General features: G+C 42.7%; 1 protein-coding gene across 4 annotated transcripts in view; it reads left to right on the plus strand.

Annotated features, from left to right (window-relative positions):
- Window positions 1-13,062, plus strand: part of frmd4bb (FERM domain containing 4Bb) — a 29,565-nt gene that overhangs the window by 15,316 nt on the left and 1,187 nt on the right. For 2 of the 4 annotated variants that reach the window (XM_061735474.1, XM_061735475.1), the window contains exons 12-23: window positions 586-662; window positions 835-973; window positions 1,054-1,195; window positions 1,442-1,575; window positions 1,708-1,824; window positions 5,560-5,788; window positions 5,878-5,931; window positions 6,054-6,192; window positions 6,421-6,588; window positions 6,798-7,582; window positions 9,962-10,100; window positions 10,319-10,438. In XM_061735474.1, coding sequence (XP_061591458.1) covers window positions 586-662; window positions 835-973; window positions 1,054-1,195; window positions 1,442-1,575; window positions 1,708-1,824; window positions 5,560-5,788; window positions 5,878-5,931; window positions 6,054-6,192; window positions 6,421-6,588; window positions 6,798-7,582; window positions 9,962-10,100; window positions 10,319-10,436 — 2,241 coding nt within the window. In that variant the 3' untranslated portion in view covers window positions 10,437-10,438. The remainder of the gene's footprint in view (window positions 1-585; window positions 663-834; window positions 974-1,053; window positions 1,196-1,441; window positions 1,576-1,707; window positions 1,825-5,559; window positions 5,789-5,877; window positions 5,932-6,053; window positions 6,193-6,420; window positions 6,589-6,797; window positions 7,583-9,961; window positions 10,101-10,318; window positions 10,439-13,062) is intronic. The other 2 variants (XM_061735476.1, XM_061735477.1) reach the window with 2 other exon arrangements.

The raw sequence follows: 13,062 nt of genomic DNA on the forward strand, positions 1-13,062 counted from the left end.
TTAGTGATGCTGGATCTTTTGTACATAGATTTAAAGTTAAATCACTCTAAAAAGGTATGTCCTTTAAGTAAACCTGGGTGGGTGTTTGAGTTCTCGTATTTCACCGTGTTTGCGTCTCATTCTGATCTCGTTCAGACATTTAGTGAGTCAGTTAGCCCAATAGCTTGTTCACATCTTGCTGTTGTCAGCGAGCACCTGGTTGGTAGTGGGAAGGACATGATGAGCCACGGAGAGGCTTGATGAGTGTTTATGTAAAGTCCCCTTGTGGCATTCTTCTCACTCTGACACCTGTATTACTGCAGACTTGGCGAGCCCAGACTGTAATGCTAGAGTCTGGCTTTTTAATGATAGCAGTAACAACACCGAAGCCACTTTTATTTGTTCCCTAGAAGTTTATCTCACATCAGTCAGGATGGTCTGTGATTTCAAAAGTTGTACATGACTATCAAAACTGGGGTGAAAGCATCACTTGATTGTTTTTAAAGGCATTTTTCGGGGATATACGCCAAATTCTCTCCTGTGTTACGCAACTCAGAATATTTCTCCATAATCAGCTGTTATTTTTGTTCATTTTTTTACCCCCAGTTATACCAGTGGAAGCAGCTGGAAAACTTGTACTTCCGAGAGAAAAAGTTTGCTGTAGAAGTTAACGATCCACACAGGTGAGCAATCTTTGCGTAGATTCTTAAAATGACTATTTGTACAGACGGTGAGAGAGAATACGCGGATTCTTGTCGTTTTTTTGTTCAGCTGTTCTTCAGCATTTATCCGAAGATTATGAAAAGAGTTTCCTATCAGACTTAACTTTTCCGTTTTTTTCTCGATTTTGTTCAGGAGAGCGGTAACCAAACGAACCTTCGGGCAGACAGGCTTACTCATCCACACGTGGTATGCTAGTCACTCTCTGATCAAAACCATCTGGGTCATGGCCATCAGCCAGCACCAGTTCTACTTGGATAGAAAGCAAAGCAAAGTAAGAGTCCAGACGTGGAGCACTGTTGGTATTTGTTGTTCAGGGATCTTTTATTCACGGTATTTTTTCTCTTGTTGTAGGCGAAACTAGGAGCAGCTAGAACTGTGGAGGAAATCGCCATGGACCTCACAGAGCACGGTGGAGCCAAAATGAACCGACTGGGAGACGTAGGCCTGAAGAATAACTTCATAACAGCCAGCAACGGCAGCCTCGTGTCTACAGGTTGGATGCAGTCACTTTCATTCTCCAAACACATTCATCTGTATGCATTTGTAACAAAACTCATGATTTAGGATCATATCTGTGGATAAAAGTCTAAAGGGTAAACACAGACCTTTTAAAGGAATAAAGTAAAGGCAACGCGTTTAAGACTCACCTGATGACGGAAACGTGACAGGGGCGTGACTGTCAGATATAAAGGTGTGGTGTGATTTGCGTGCAAAAGCAATCATGATTCTGTTTTAACAGGTTCTGCAGACTCTGAAATGAGTGAAGAGCAGAAGAGGGAAAAACTTGCAGAGCTGAGAAAAAAAGAACAAGAGATCCAAGATATTTTGGCCAAAAAAACAAAAGAGCTGAAGAAGATTTGCCTCAGAGAGGCGGTGAGATATCGTTTTCCATTACAGCTGCCATAAATAATGTTTTTCAGCCGTGCTGAACTCCTTTCGACTGCTCATGCTGTTACAGTTCATCTAAGTGTCCAAAGAATTTGCTGTTTTTTGTATTTTTGGCAGGAGCTGACAGGCAAGCTGCCAAAAGAGTATCCCCTCTCTTCAGGTGAAAGACCACCACAAGTCAGGCGGCGAGTTGGCACCGCTTTCAAGTTAGATGAGCTCTTCCCGTATCACGAGGTCTGTGCACTTCAATCAAATGCAGCTGCATCTTGAACTGTGGTACACATGTACTTTGTCAAGGTTAAAAAATATTGAACATTTTGAGTATAAAGGATGTGTCTACTGAGTAGGGATGGGCGGTATGGACTAAAAAATGTATCACGATTATTTCTGGCATTTATCCCGATAACGATAAAAAAAAATACCAATTCAACTCCGCCATGTTTGTCATCAACGGCAATTTATCTTTCTTTCTTTCTTTCTTTCTTTCTTTCTTTCTTTCTTTCTTTCTTTCTTTCTTTCTTTCTTTCTTTCTTTCTTTCTTTCTTTCTTTCTTTCTTTCTTTCTTTCTTTCTTTCTTTCTTTCTTTCTTTCCTTCCTTCTTTTTTCCCTTCCTTCCTCCTTTCCACCTGCTCTTTCCTTCCTTCTTCCCTTCCTCTTTTCTCCCTTCCTTACTCCTTTCCTTGTTTTCTCCCCTTCCTTCTCCCCTTTCCTTCCTTCCTTCCTTCCTTCCTTCCTTCCTTCCTTCCTTCCTTCCTTCCTTCCTTCCTTCCTTCCTTCCTTCCTTCCTTCCTTCCTTCTTTCCTTCTTTCCTTGTTTTCTCCCTTCCTTGTTTTCTCCCTTCCTTCCTTCCTTCCTTCCTTCCTTCCTTCCTTCCTTCCTTCCTTCCTTCCTTCCTTCCTTCCTTCCTTCCTTCCTTCCTTCCTTCTTTCCTTGTTTTCTCCCTTCCTTCCTTCCTTCCTTCCTCCCTTCCTTCCTTCCTTCCTTCCTTCCTTCCTTCCTTCCTTCCTTCCTTCCTTCCTTCCTTCCTTCCTTCCTTCCTTCCTTCCTTCCTTCCTTCCTTCCTTCCTTCCTTCCTTCCTTCCTTCCTTCCTTTCTCCCTTCCTTCCTTCCTTCCTTCCTTCCTTCCTTCCTTCCTTCCTTCCTTCCTTCCTTCCTTCCTTCCTTCCTTCCAAAAATCAGCTTTACACAAAAACATCATCAACGGGAATTTATCGTTTTTACCGCGACATGACAAATTCTTACTATTCTTAGGTTTTGGTTGAAAAACTAGTTTGTACATGGCACTTCTCTTCTGCCTGCAATACCTTTTGTCACTATTTATATATAGGTTACCATGGTGACATCACCATCAAAGACTATTTGGCTTGTCCGGTCCTGTTGCTGACTATCCCATAAATTAAAAAATGTAATGAAAATGGCTACAACAAAGACCTCTGACCAATCACTTCCCCCATTCCCCCCTCTTGGGGCAATGGGGGTCGATGGCTCCTCTGAGCTCCAGCAGATCACGAGGTGGGTTGGAAGATGTGCTGTACCTTAGCCGACATCCTCCTCCCTGACACCACTGGGAGAGTCCAACATCCCTCCAGCAACATCGGTGGCCTTACAGATGGGTTTGTTGAGCCTGCTGCCCCAGTACACGACAGCAAACACGATAGCACTGGTAAACACAGACTCAGAAAACATCCTCAGCATCGTACGTGGGATGTTGAAAGACCTCAGCCTCCTCGGCAGCGCTGGCCCTTCTTGTACACGGCTTCAGTGTTTTTAGTCCAGTCCAGTTTATTGTCTATGTGTACTCCAAGGTACTTATACTCCTCCACAGTGTCTACAGAGACCCCCTGTATGGAAACAGGGGTCACTGGTGTTTTGCTCCTTCTCAGATCCGCAACCAGTTCCTTTGTCTTTGTCACGTTGAGCTGTAGATGTTTGTTTCTCGCACCACCTGACAAAGTTGTTGATCCCGGCCCTATTCTCAGCCTCATCACCCTTGGTGATACATCCAACTATTGCAGAGTCATCAGAAAACTTCTGAAGATGGCAGGACTCTGGACAGTAGTTGAAGTCTATGGTGCAGAAGGTAAAGAGAAGAGGGAGAGAGGACAGCCGTCTGGGGGGCCCCAGAGTTGCAGACCACTCTGTCTGACACACAGTGTTTGAATGGCACATACGGTGGTCTGCCAGTCAGGTAGTGCACAGTCCAGGGGCCTCATTTATAAAGCTTGCTTGCGCACAAAACAGGGCTTGAAAGATGCGCAAGCCACATTCTATGCAAAGGTTGGGATTTAAAAAGAAAACACGAACTGAAAAATGTGCGTATCTTTACGCCAACCCTGACCCTCCCGCAGGAACAGTCGTAAGATATGGGGAACTGGCGACGCAGATGGTGAGGTGGTGAAATGAAGCCAGATTCATGTCATACTCTTAATGTCATCACATATCAGACTTATAATATAATAGCGCCGATCGTGTCCCTGTCAGGACTCTGGTGGTGCTGCTGCTGCAGTCGTGGTGCAGGACACGCCGGTGTCGTGCCAAAAAGTGATTGCCTGCCAGGATCTGATTTCTCCCCTGAAAATTGGTCTTTTTACCTGCCAAAAATTGATTGAAGGCCAAATACAGTTAATGAAAGGTTGTTTCTGCCTAAATATGACTTGATCTCATTCTTGAGTTTCATAATCTGAAAATCTGACGTTTTAGCGCTGACGCTCCAAGGGCTGCTGTGCGCGCTCACGCGGCCAGAAATCAGAAGAAATCAGATTCTGGCAGGCAATCAGTTTTTGGCACGACACCGGGCCACTCTACAGAGCCCCTTAAGGGATTCAGATTTTTTTTAATATACAAGTTTAAAAGAGTTTTACGCGTGCGTGAAACCTTTACGCGCGCGCGTAATCCTAAATTATGGTTCCGTGTTAAAACGACACCGTAGGCTCTGCGTTGGTGTAACGGAACCATAAATCAGCCATAAAGGTTTCACGCGCGCACGTAAAACTCATTATATATATAAAAAAAATCCATGTCCCTTTAGGGCTCCGTACCTCTTGGCCTCCACCTTCAAATCACACCACTTCTCATCCACAACATCTTGATCTCAGTCTCTGTGAAATTTAGTGGCACGGTTGCCCGGCTTCACACATCTCATTCATCCTGACGCACAGCAGAAACAGGCTGCAGGAAGCCGCTGCGCATGCTCAGCAGGCTCATTTATATGCAAATACAGTCATTAACTACTTTTAATTGCCCATTTATGGTATGAAGTGGGTGTGTAGAGGGCGGGATATGAGGCGAATTCACCTGCGCAACCTTCCAGCTGGAATGTGATTTATAAAGCGAACATTGCGTGCAAATGTGCGTGCACACGGTTTTATAAATCCGGATTTTTTTTTGCGCCCACCATTTTCGGCTTTTGGGTTTACGTGCACTTTTAGTATGAATCCTACACACTCTTTTATAAATGAGGCCCCAGGACATGGGTGGGGCGTCCACCTGCATGGCTGTCAGCTACTCCCCCAGTACAGTCGGACGGTTGGTGTTGAACACACTGGAGGAGTCAAAGAACATGACTCTCACAGTAGTTGCCAAATGTCCAGATGGCTGTAGATGCGGTTAAGCAGATGGATGATGGTGTCCTTAACTCCCAGTCGGGTCTGGTCTGCATACTGAAGTGAGGGACCTGACCATAGCCAAGACTAGCCTCTCCAGGATCTTCATGATATGGGAGGTCAATGCTGCTGCTCTGTATTCCTTGGATCCACTTGGGCGCGGCGTCTTTAACAAGGGAACGAGGCAGGACGTCTTCCACAGGACAGGCTCGGGCTGTAATGAAAAACCAGTGGAATATGACAACCCATCCTGTCAAATACTTTCAGACTGAAATGAAAACTCTCTGACATGTATCTACTGAATATTTGAGCACTTTTAAACTGTATGTTGTCACTTCTGATGGCCGTCTTTCTTGTGATGGTGCAGGATCCCTTCCTGAGGAACCTGGAGAGCAGATTTGCCCTGCAACAAAAGATTGTGGAGGCGGCTAAGAAGCTCGCAAATGAATCAGAACTGTGCAAAACGGTCAAGAAGAAGAGGAGGAGAAATTGTCTGGATGCTATGCACAAACTCCAGCAGATAGAGGATGAGATGAACCAGTACAGAATCAAGAAGGGGAAAAAGCCCACGCAGCGGGCGTCAGTGATCATCGCAGGTGAGGTGCAAGTTGCCCCCAATGTGTGTCACAGCATTAAGTATTTAACTGTACTCGCGGTGTACATGGAGTTATTTTCTTCTCTCTAGATGAACTTGTCCGGTCAGACTTTAGCTCTCTGTCTAGTCTCCCTCTGGACGATGGTGAGTCAGACAACACAGATTGTTCTGAAACTTGCTGCGATAATTTTTCCTCTGAGTCGACATTTACATTTCTAAGTGACTCCCTGTACTTTTAATTGTTTTTAAATATTATTGTCGTTTAGATGACTCAGACAGCGCAGGTCAAAGGCCGCGGTCACGATCAGTCCAAGGTTCCCCTCAGCTCAGTCCGATGCGATCGCTGGGAACAGAATATGATGTTGAGAGATCACCAGGGGGGAATCACCACAAGAACCACAGCAGGTAGGAAACTCATTCTGCCTCAAACTCTTTTGTTTTTGATCGAGAGCTAGCGCTTTCACACGTTTTACCCTTAACTGAAGCTGGCTTGTTGTTGAGTAAAGAAATGATATCATTCACTGGCTGAGCCCTCTATATTTGTCATGTCATGTTTGCAGCCTCATTCCTTTCCCCATATCTCATCTTTTTTTTTTTTTTCTTAATCTTCTTCTTAATACCACAACATTTTAGATTAGCTTTTGACGGCAAGGAGGCTTCTCATTACTACCAGAATCCAAGCGAGGTCTCCTCCACCCACAGTAGTCCCTATAAAACCCTTCCTAGACCTTCTAGAGATCCACGCAGCATGCCGCCCACCCCGGTTATGACCCGCAATGCCTACAGCAGCAGCCAACTCAGGTGTGGTCTTCTCTCCCCTGCACTGTGAACCCACTCTAAATCCTTCTCCCTCACACTAACTCCTTCCAACCAAATACCCCTTTTCTCACCAAACCCAAACTTTTTCCCTAAACCCCAAACCCTCATCTTTCTTGACAAATACAGAAATACTAACCCATAATCTGATTTGTCTTTCACAAGACACTTTAAAAGCTGCGTCTTTTCTCCAGGTCAGAGGGGTCTTCTCACTGCTTCCGGCATCGCAGTGGAAGTCTGGAATCTCAACCCCGACTCAGAAAAGACACAGACGTGGAGAAGCCTGTCTTTATATTGTCACCAGCCCACCGCAGCACCAGCACAGAGGTGTTAGAAGATTGCTCTTCCTACACCAGTCAGTCCAGTCTAGACTGTTGCGGTGCAGCTAACTCCAACTACAGTACGCTGGACTCCCGAACTTCAACCATGCATCGTCTTCACAGGAAGGTGGAAGTGTATGGGAATACCGGAAGCATGCCCAACTTGGTCCAGCACCATTCAGGTTGTAGTTACTCATGTGAGACCGCAACCCATTATGCACCCAGTGCCTACTATGTTGCTGGCTACCCCTGCCCGGACATGGAGCATTATGCTAACGGCGCCTACGTGTATGAGAATGAAGTCGAAGGCCACTACAACGTGAACCCCTCCTACCAAATGAATGGCTGTCATGGACATGACAGATTCAGACATTACAGCAGTGACGGGGCAGATAGTCTCTCTCAGAATCCTTACGCAACAATGAGGCCGCCGCGGAATAGAGAGGGCCCCAGACATGAGCTACTGGCCAAAAACATGCACAAGGCCCTGGTGGCGGAACATCTGAAGGGCTGGTACCACCGGAGCAGAGGCCACAGAGATGGGGGGAGGGGCCTGACGGCTGGATATGACTTCGACAGCAGTTCCCAGCTCAGCCTGGGCTACCAAACAATGCCAGCAGCCTTCAGCCATTCCAGCAGAACCACGTCTTTCTCTTCAGGTGTGATCATTTCTTTTGGCAGCTAGTTCATTTATTGAAAATCGTTTTGTTTTTCTTGGGTTATATATACTCAAATTAGGGCTGGGCGATATGGACCAAAAGTCACATCTCGATATTTTCTAGCTAAATGGCGATACTCGATATATATCGATATTTTTTCTGTGCCATAATTGGGGTTTCCCCCAAAGCATTATAGCATAGCATCTCTGTTAGCTTCATTTTTTCTGAGGCAAACCCTTAAAAAAACAGTCAGTTTTAATACAAAGCCTCGTGCCAAATGTCACACAGGTACCTTTATTAACAGTGCACAATATCAAAATGTATAAAACAAATGAAATAAAAATAAACTGCCTGCATATATAGAATAAAAATGCTTCTTGAATAAAATAAAACAAATATCCCTTTCCTGCATAACAATTAAATTAAAATACACTGTGCAATTAATACAATGTAGACAGTAACAGGCAGACTTTTCCACTGAGGTTGACAGTTGTGCAAATAACAAAACATTTGTGCAAATCTCAAATAAAACATTCAAGTCAATTTGTCACAAAATAAACTATATCAAAATCATTAAAAAAAATAAATAAAAAAAAAAACATTTTTTTTTTAAAAATCGATATAAACTATATTGTCTCGTACCATATCACGTTTGAAAATATATTGATATATATTAAAATCTCGATATATCGCCCAGCCCTAACTCAAATGTGAAGCTCCTTATCACAGCTAAACTAAAACCCCATGTTAGAGGAAGTTGGCACAGAATGGAAATTACAAATTAAGAGACAAAACTCAAACTTCATATTATTAATAACCTGTATTTCACCTTAGTATTTCACCCAGGTTTATTATATGCTTTCTCTCAACAACTTGATTTTATGTTTTCCAAAATGCATCCATTCTTTTACATTTCAGGCCTGTTACATGTTTAAAAAAAACGTCATTCTTTCCCACAACATTTAAAAGATGTTCAAACATTAACCAGAAATGAGGCTATTTTGCATGTCTTCAGGAGTAGAACAGCACAGTTGTTTTAGTTTTTTTCTGGTTGAAGAATCATCCTCACGTTCTCTGTTGGTGACAGGTCAGTTTTTCAGGCAGGCATGAAGTATCTATGTCCTCTTCTTCCTCAGTCATGCCTCTATATTGAGTTAAAATGTGATTGTTCCCATTATTTTAAAGAAAAGTGCATGGATGTCTCTGGAAACGATGTAAAACTGAAGCGTATGGTGCTCCAAAATGTCTGTGCCCTTTTCTAATGCTGCTATCTCAGAATACAAATTAACATTTGAAAGTGCACTGACGCCGTGGCTAACGGTCCCCTGTGTGATGATCAGTCCCAGATGCCTCTAAACTCAAAGACATCAACACTCTCTCTGGTCAAGACTTCTTTTTCCTCAGTAAAGTTTTGAGTGTCATTTATGATTTGATAGTTCATGATGAAATTAAGTAAGTAACCCCTTCCCCATCTGGGTATATCAGCTATGAAAGAACAAACGGTCATGATGCAGTACTGCCTGAGGAATCTGAGATCACAGGTATCCACTGGAGGCTTGTTCCTTTACCCTTTATGCACTTAAATTCTTCTGGATTATTTGATTAGTTTAATGATATTATGTGTACAACAGATGTAGTGTTTCTTTTGTGGTCACTGATGGAGAAGTATATGGAAGGTCAGAAGGAGTCACTGTGTCGTTGTAGATGTCAAAGAAGGGAACGCATTAGGAAATCTGGAGTGATTACAGAATATATTGATAAATATGATGGAAGCATGACTGCAATGACACGGATGATATAACAAATGGGTTTCAGGTGGAAGTTGGACTCTATCGAGGATCAGATCCATCTTGTTTGCCATGGTGACAGAAAGATTGACAAATCAGGTCAGACAGGAGTCTCCACAGGCTGAGATGTTTGCAGATTGCATTGTGATCTGGAGTGTGAGTAGGGAGCAGGTGGTATAAAACCTGGACATATGGAGGTATGCACTAGAGAGAGAAGAGGAATGAAGCTTGGTAGCAGCAAGACAGAATATATGCGTGCAAATGAAAGAGAGGCTGGCAGAACAGTGAGGATACAAGGAGCAGAGGCAAGGAAGGGAAATGAGTTAAAATGTGTGTCCAGAGCAAGTCCGGGGTAATCTGTGATAGAAGAGTAGCAGTATACTGAGACGGTTTAGACACAAACAGGAACGGTAGTGAATATTAGTAGAAAGTTGCTGGATCTTTGGCTGCTAGGAAGGAGAAAAAAATGGAAGGCCAGAAGTTTGTAAAGGTGACGGTAATCTTAACTTCAACAGTGTTTCCAAAGATAACAATTGCTACAGTGTAAAACTTTAATATTAGCTGGGGATTTATGGTGTAATGTTCCTTCCAGTGTCGTCAGCAGACAGCACAGGGAACTGGCGCAACCAGCTGGCAGTCGGCCTGACAGAATTTGATACACGTGATGCACCTCAGTGTCCTCCTCCTGGAGCACCTCCATCTCCATACAACCGCAGTCCCACACACAACAGGTGAGTGCTGCCCCGCTACAACTAACGTCACGCTCACTATTCCTCTGTTTTTACAGTTCTTCCAAAAAAATGTTTTATTTATCCTTTTATCGTGTACTTCTGGTGTAATCTTAGAGTATTCAGATAAATTGTTCTCACAGGGGTCTTCTGTCTTTCTCTTTCTGTCCTTCTTTATTATTTTTTTATTTTTTACTTTTGATTAATGCCCACGTGTCCAGATTTTCTCCTGAAAACAAAGAGTCTGACACAATGCCTAAAAAGTTTGAGTCAGTAGATGTGGTTGGCGCTGAGTCGACTAGTACAGATGAACCATCAGACAGCCACTCTGGCACTTAAGGGTGAGAACAACAGGATGCTTTGTGTCGTGTTGCCAGTCATCTTCATTTTGACATCCTGTCTTCATTTATGTTTGACTTTTGTGTACCTTATTTATAATCAAGTGATGTCTTCATATGGTGGTTTTTATGATTTATGTATTTTTATTGGAGGCAGCATCTTTTTAAATCCATTTTCTATACTTGTTTAGTCTTGTTCAGAGCCATAGGGGCGCTGGAGTTTATCCAAGCTATTCCAGAAGTAGGGCACATTTGGGATAAGGCATTAGTCCATTTTGAACCAGACAGAGACAAACAACTATGTGCACACACACTCACGCCCACAAATGAGTTAGACTCACTAATCAACCTAACATGCCTATTTTTAGGCGGTAGGAAGAAGAAGTACCAATAGAAACTCCACACAGGCAGGGAGAAAACAAACTCTGCACAGAAAGCCAAGATTCTAACGATTCTTGTTGTGCGGTAACACCTTGTGCTGCCCTTAGCACCTCGTGTTTGGCCTAAAACGTCTCCGGCATTAAAAATATTATCATGCACCTAAAATTATTCAAAGCAAATTGACTTAAATTAGAAAACTCGAAGGTTGTAAGAGCAGTCCCCAACAGCAATGGTTTCTCTCAGAGGAAAACAGATAGTTTGAAATGCTGGCATCAGCTTCCCAACACACAAATTCAATCTTTGCATTGACATAATTACCAGGTTTGCCAATGTTCATTGAAACTGCCTGTTAAAATTGACTGATTTGCCATATTTGACAAAACAAAGCCATGAACTGAAACTGGAACTACATGGTCACCTACGTATTTATAGTTCACCACTGCTGGCAGGGCTTTCATGTCTTAATCATAACTGAAAGCACTGCAGGGTATGAAGGAAAGTCAGACTGCTAATGTTGCCAACTAGGCACTTTACTTCCCAGCAGGAGTGTGATCTCTTGTCTGCTGCAGGAACACCTGTCTCTGTTTCTGCTCTGATGGAGCTGCACATGAGCTGATATTACACTTTGTGAAATGTGGTGAACAAATTATGCTCAATGCATGTGTCACTCCAGAACCAAATTTTGACATCAATATTGCAAGATAACATTTATACTTTGCTCACTGTGGTCCTCATCCCAAACAGCAGGTGATGCTATTAAGGGGCAAAGAGATGCCCTGTAGCATTAAGACTGATTAACATTATTGAATACTAAGGAGCAAAGTTTCAGTGCATCTGGTTTGCTTTAAGTTTCTGTAACATGAGCAATAGCTTGGTTTCTAATGGATGGTAAAGGTGCATATAGGGACTGCACACTGTATAAAAAGAACTGGAGAAACCCTCTGTGACATCACTCTATGGATTTTGCAAAGCAGTTTTGAAGCCTGTTTTGTGCATAGACTGTAAATACAATCTTTGCTGCAGTCACATGACCCTTAGATTTCTGAGGAGGCATTTGAATGTTGCCTGGGAAGCCGACAGGAACACGCCCACCATATGTCAATCTAAGTCAGCTGTGGCTGCTGCCTCTTTCAGCCGATCCTCACGGAAGTAGCCGCTGAGCAGCTGGGGGGCATTTACAGCCGAATATGTTGTTTTTGTAGCAAAATCAAATATGAAATTACTGCTGCATTTAGACAAAGCTGGGGCATTATAAACTGCTGATTATGTCGCTTAATTTTGTAGCGTGACGTTGAATCATGAGGAAATTATGATTGTCATTGGCTGATCCAACTGTCAATTGATCATAGGAAAATTAAATGTATTGCTTTATATAAATTCCTCTGACATTGTTAAAAAAAAGTACCCTCTCAGAGTTGTCATAGATATCAAATCAACCAATAGAATATGGACCTACATCGGAGGCCACCTTGAGAGGAGCTGACACCACCTAATCCACGTTAATACATAAACAGTTACAACAAACTAGCTATTTATGTCTAGCTTATTTCATGTTTAGCTTATCTCATGTTAACTTACGATGCTAACATTCGTATACCATGAGGCAATATCGTTCATTGCATTATGGTTCATAGCCTTTTTTCCTCTCCCCGTGTCTCAAATCTTTAATTTGTGACTATAGATTTTTACCTGTTGAAGTATTAGAAAAAATCACCCCCCAACACCTTTATTTGTACTTGGTTGTACATTTCTTGTTTCTGGTGTAAAGTTTGGGCAGCTGAGACTCACTCGCTTTTGCTCATTTGAGGAATTTACTGCCACTTTTCACATTGTTTAGCAAACGTGCCAGCATGCCTCAGGAGGTGCAAAACTGTTCAATTTAAAAACCTCAAACCATAATGTGAGGTATTGTGACATCAGTTTGAGCGTGCACCTCCCTTGGCAAGGCTGAGATTAGCAGCCCTAAGTATAGCATGAAGAAAAAGTTGAAAACGTTTTTAAGGAAAAGTTTGAAACATTCTTCTAACTTTCTCTCTGGGAGATCATTGTACATATAAAAACAGTGGAAATCACTACAAGGCTTTTTCTTTATCTTAGTTTTTATCTGATGACACCGCTATTATAATATCATGATCTTATCTTAAAGAGAAATGACAGCAGTTTGATACATAGCCCAATTTTCAACCATAATTTCGTATTTGCGTCACTATCTGACAAAAGAAACATGACCTTGTGAATGAGAGCAG

Source organism: Cololabis saira, chromosome 12, assembly GCF_033807715.1.
Source record: "Cololabis saira isolate AMF1-May2022 chromosome 12, fColSai1.1, whole genome shotgun sequence".
In the NCBI taxonomy this organism is placed as follows: domain Eukaryota; kingdom Metazoa; phylum Chordata; class Actinopteri; order Beloniformes; family Belonidae; genus Cololabis; species Cololabis saira.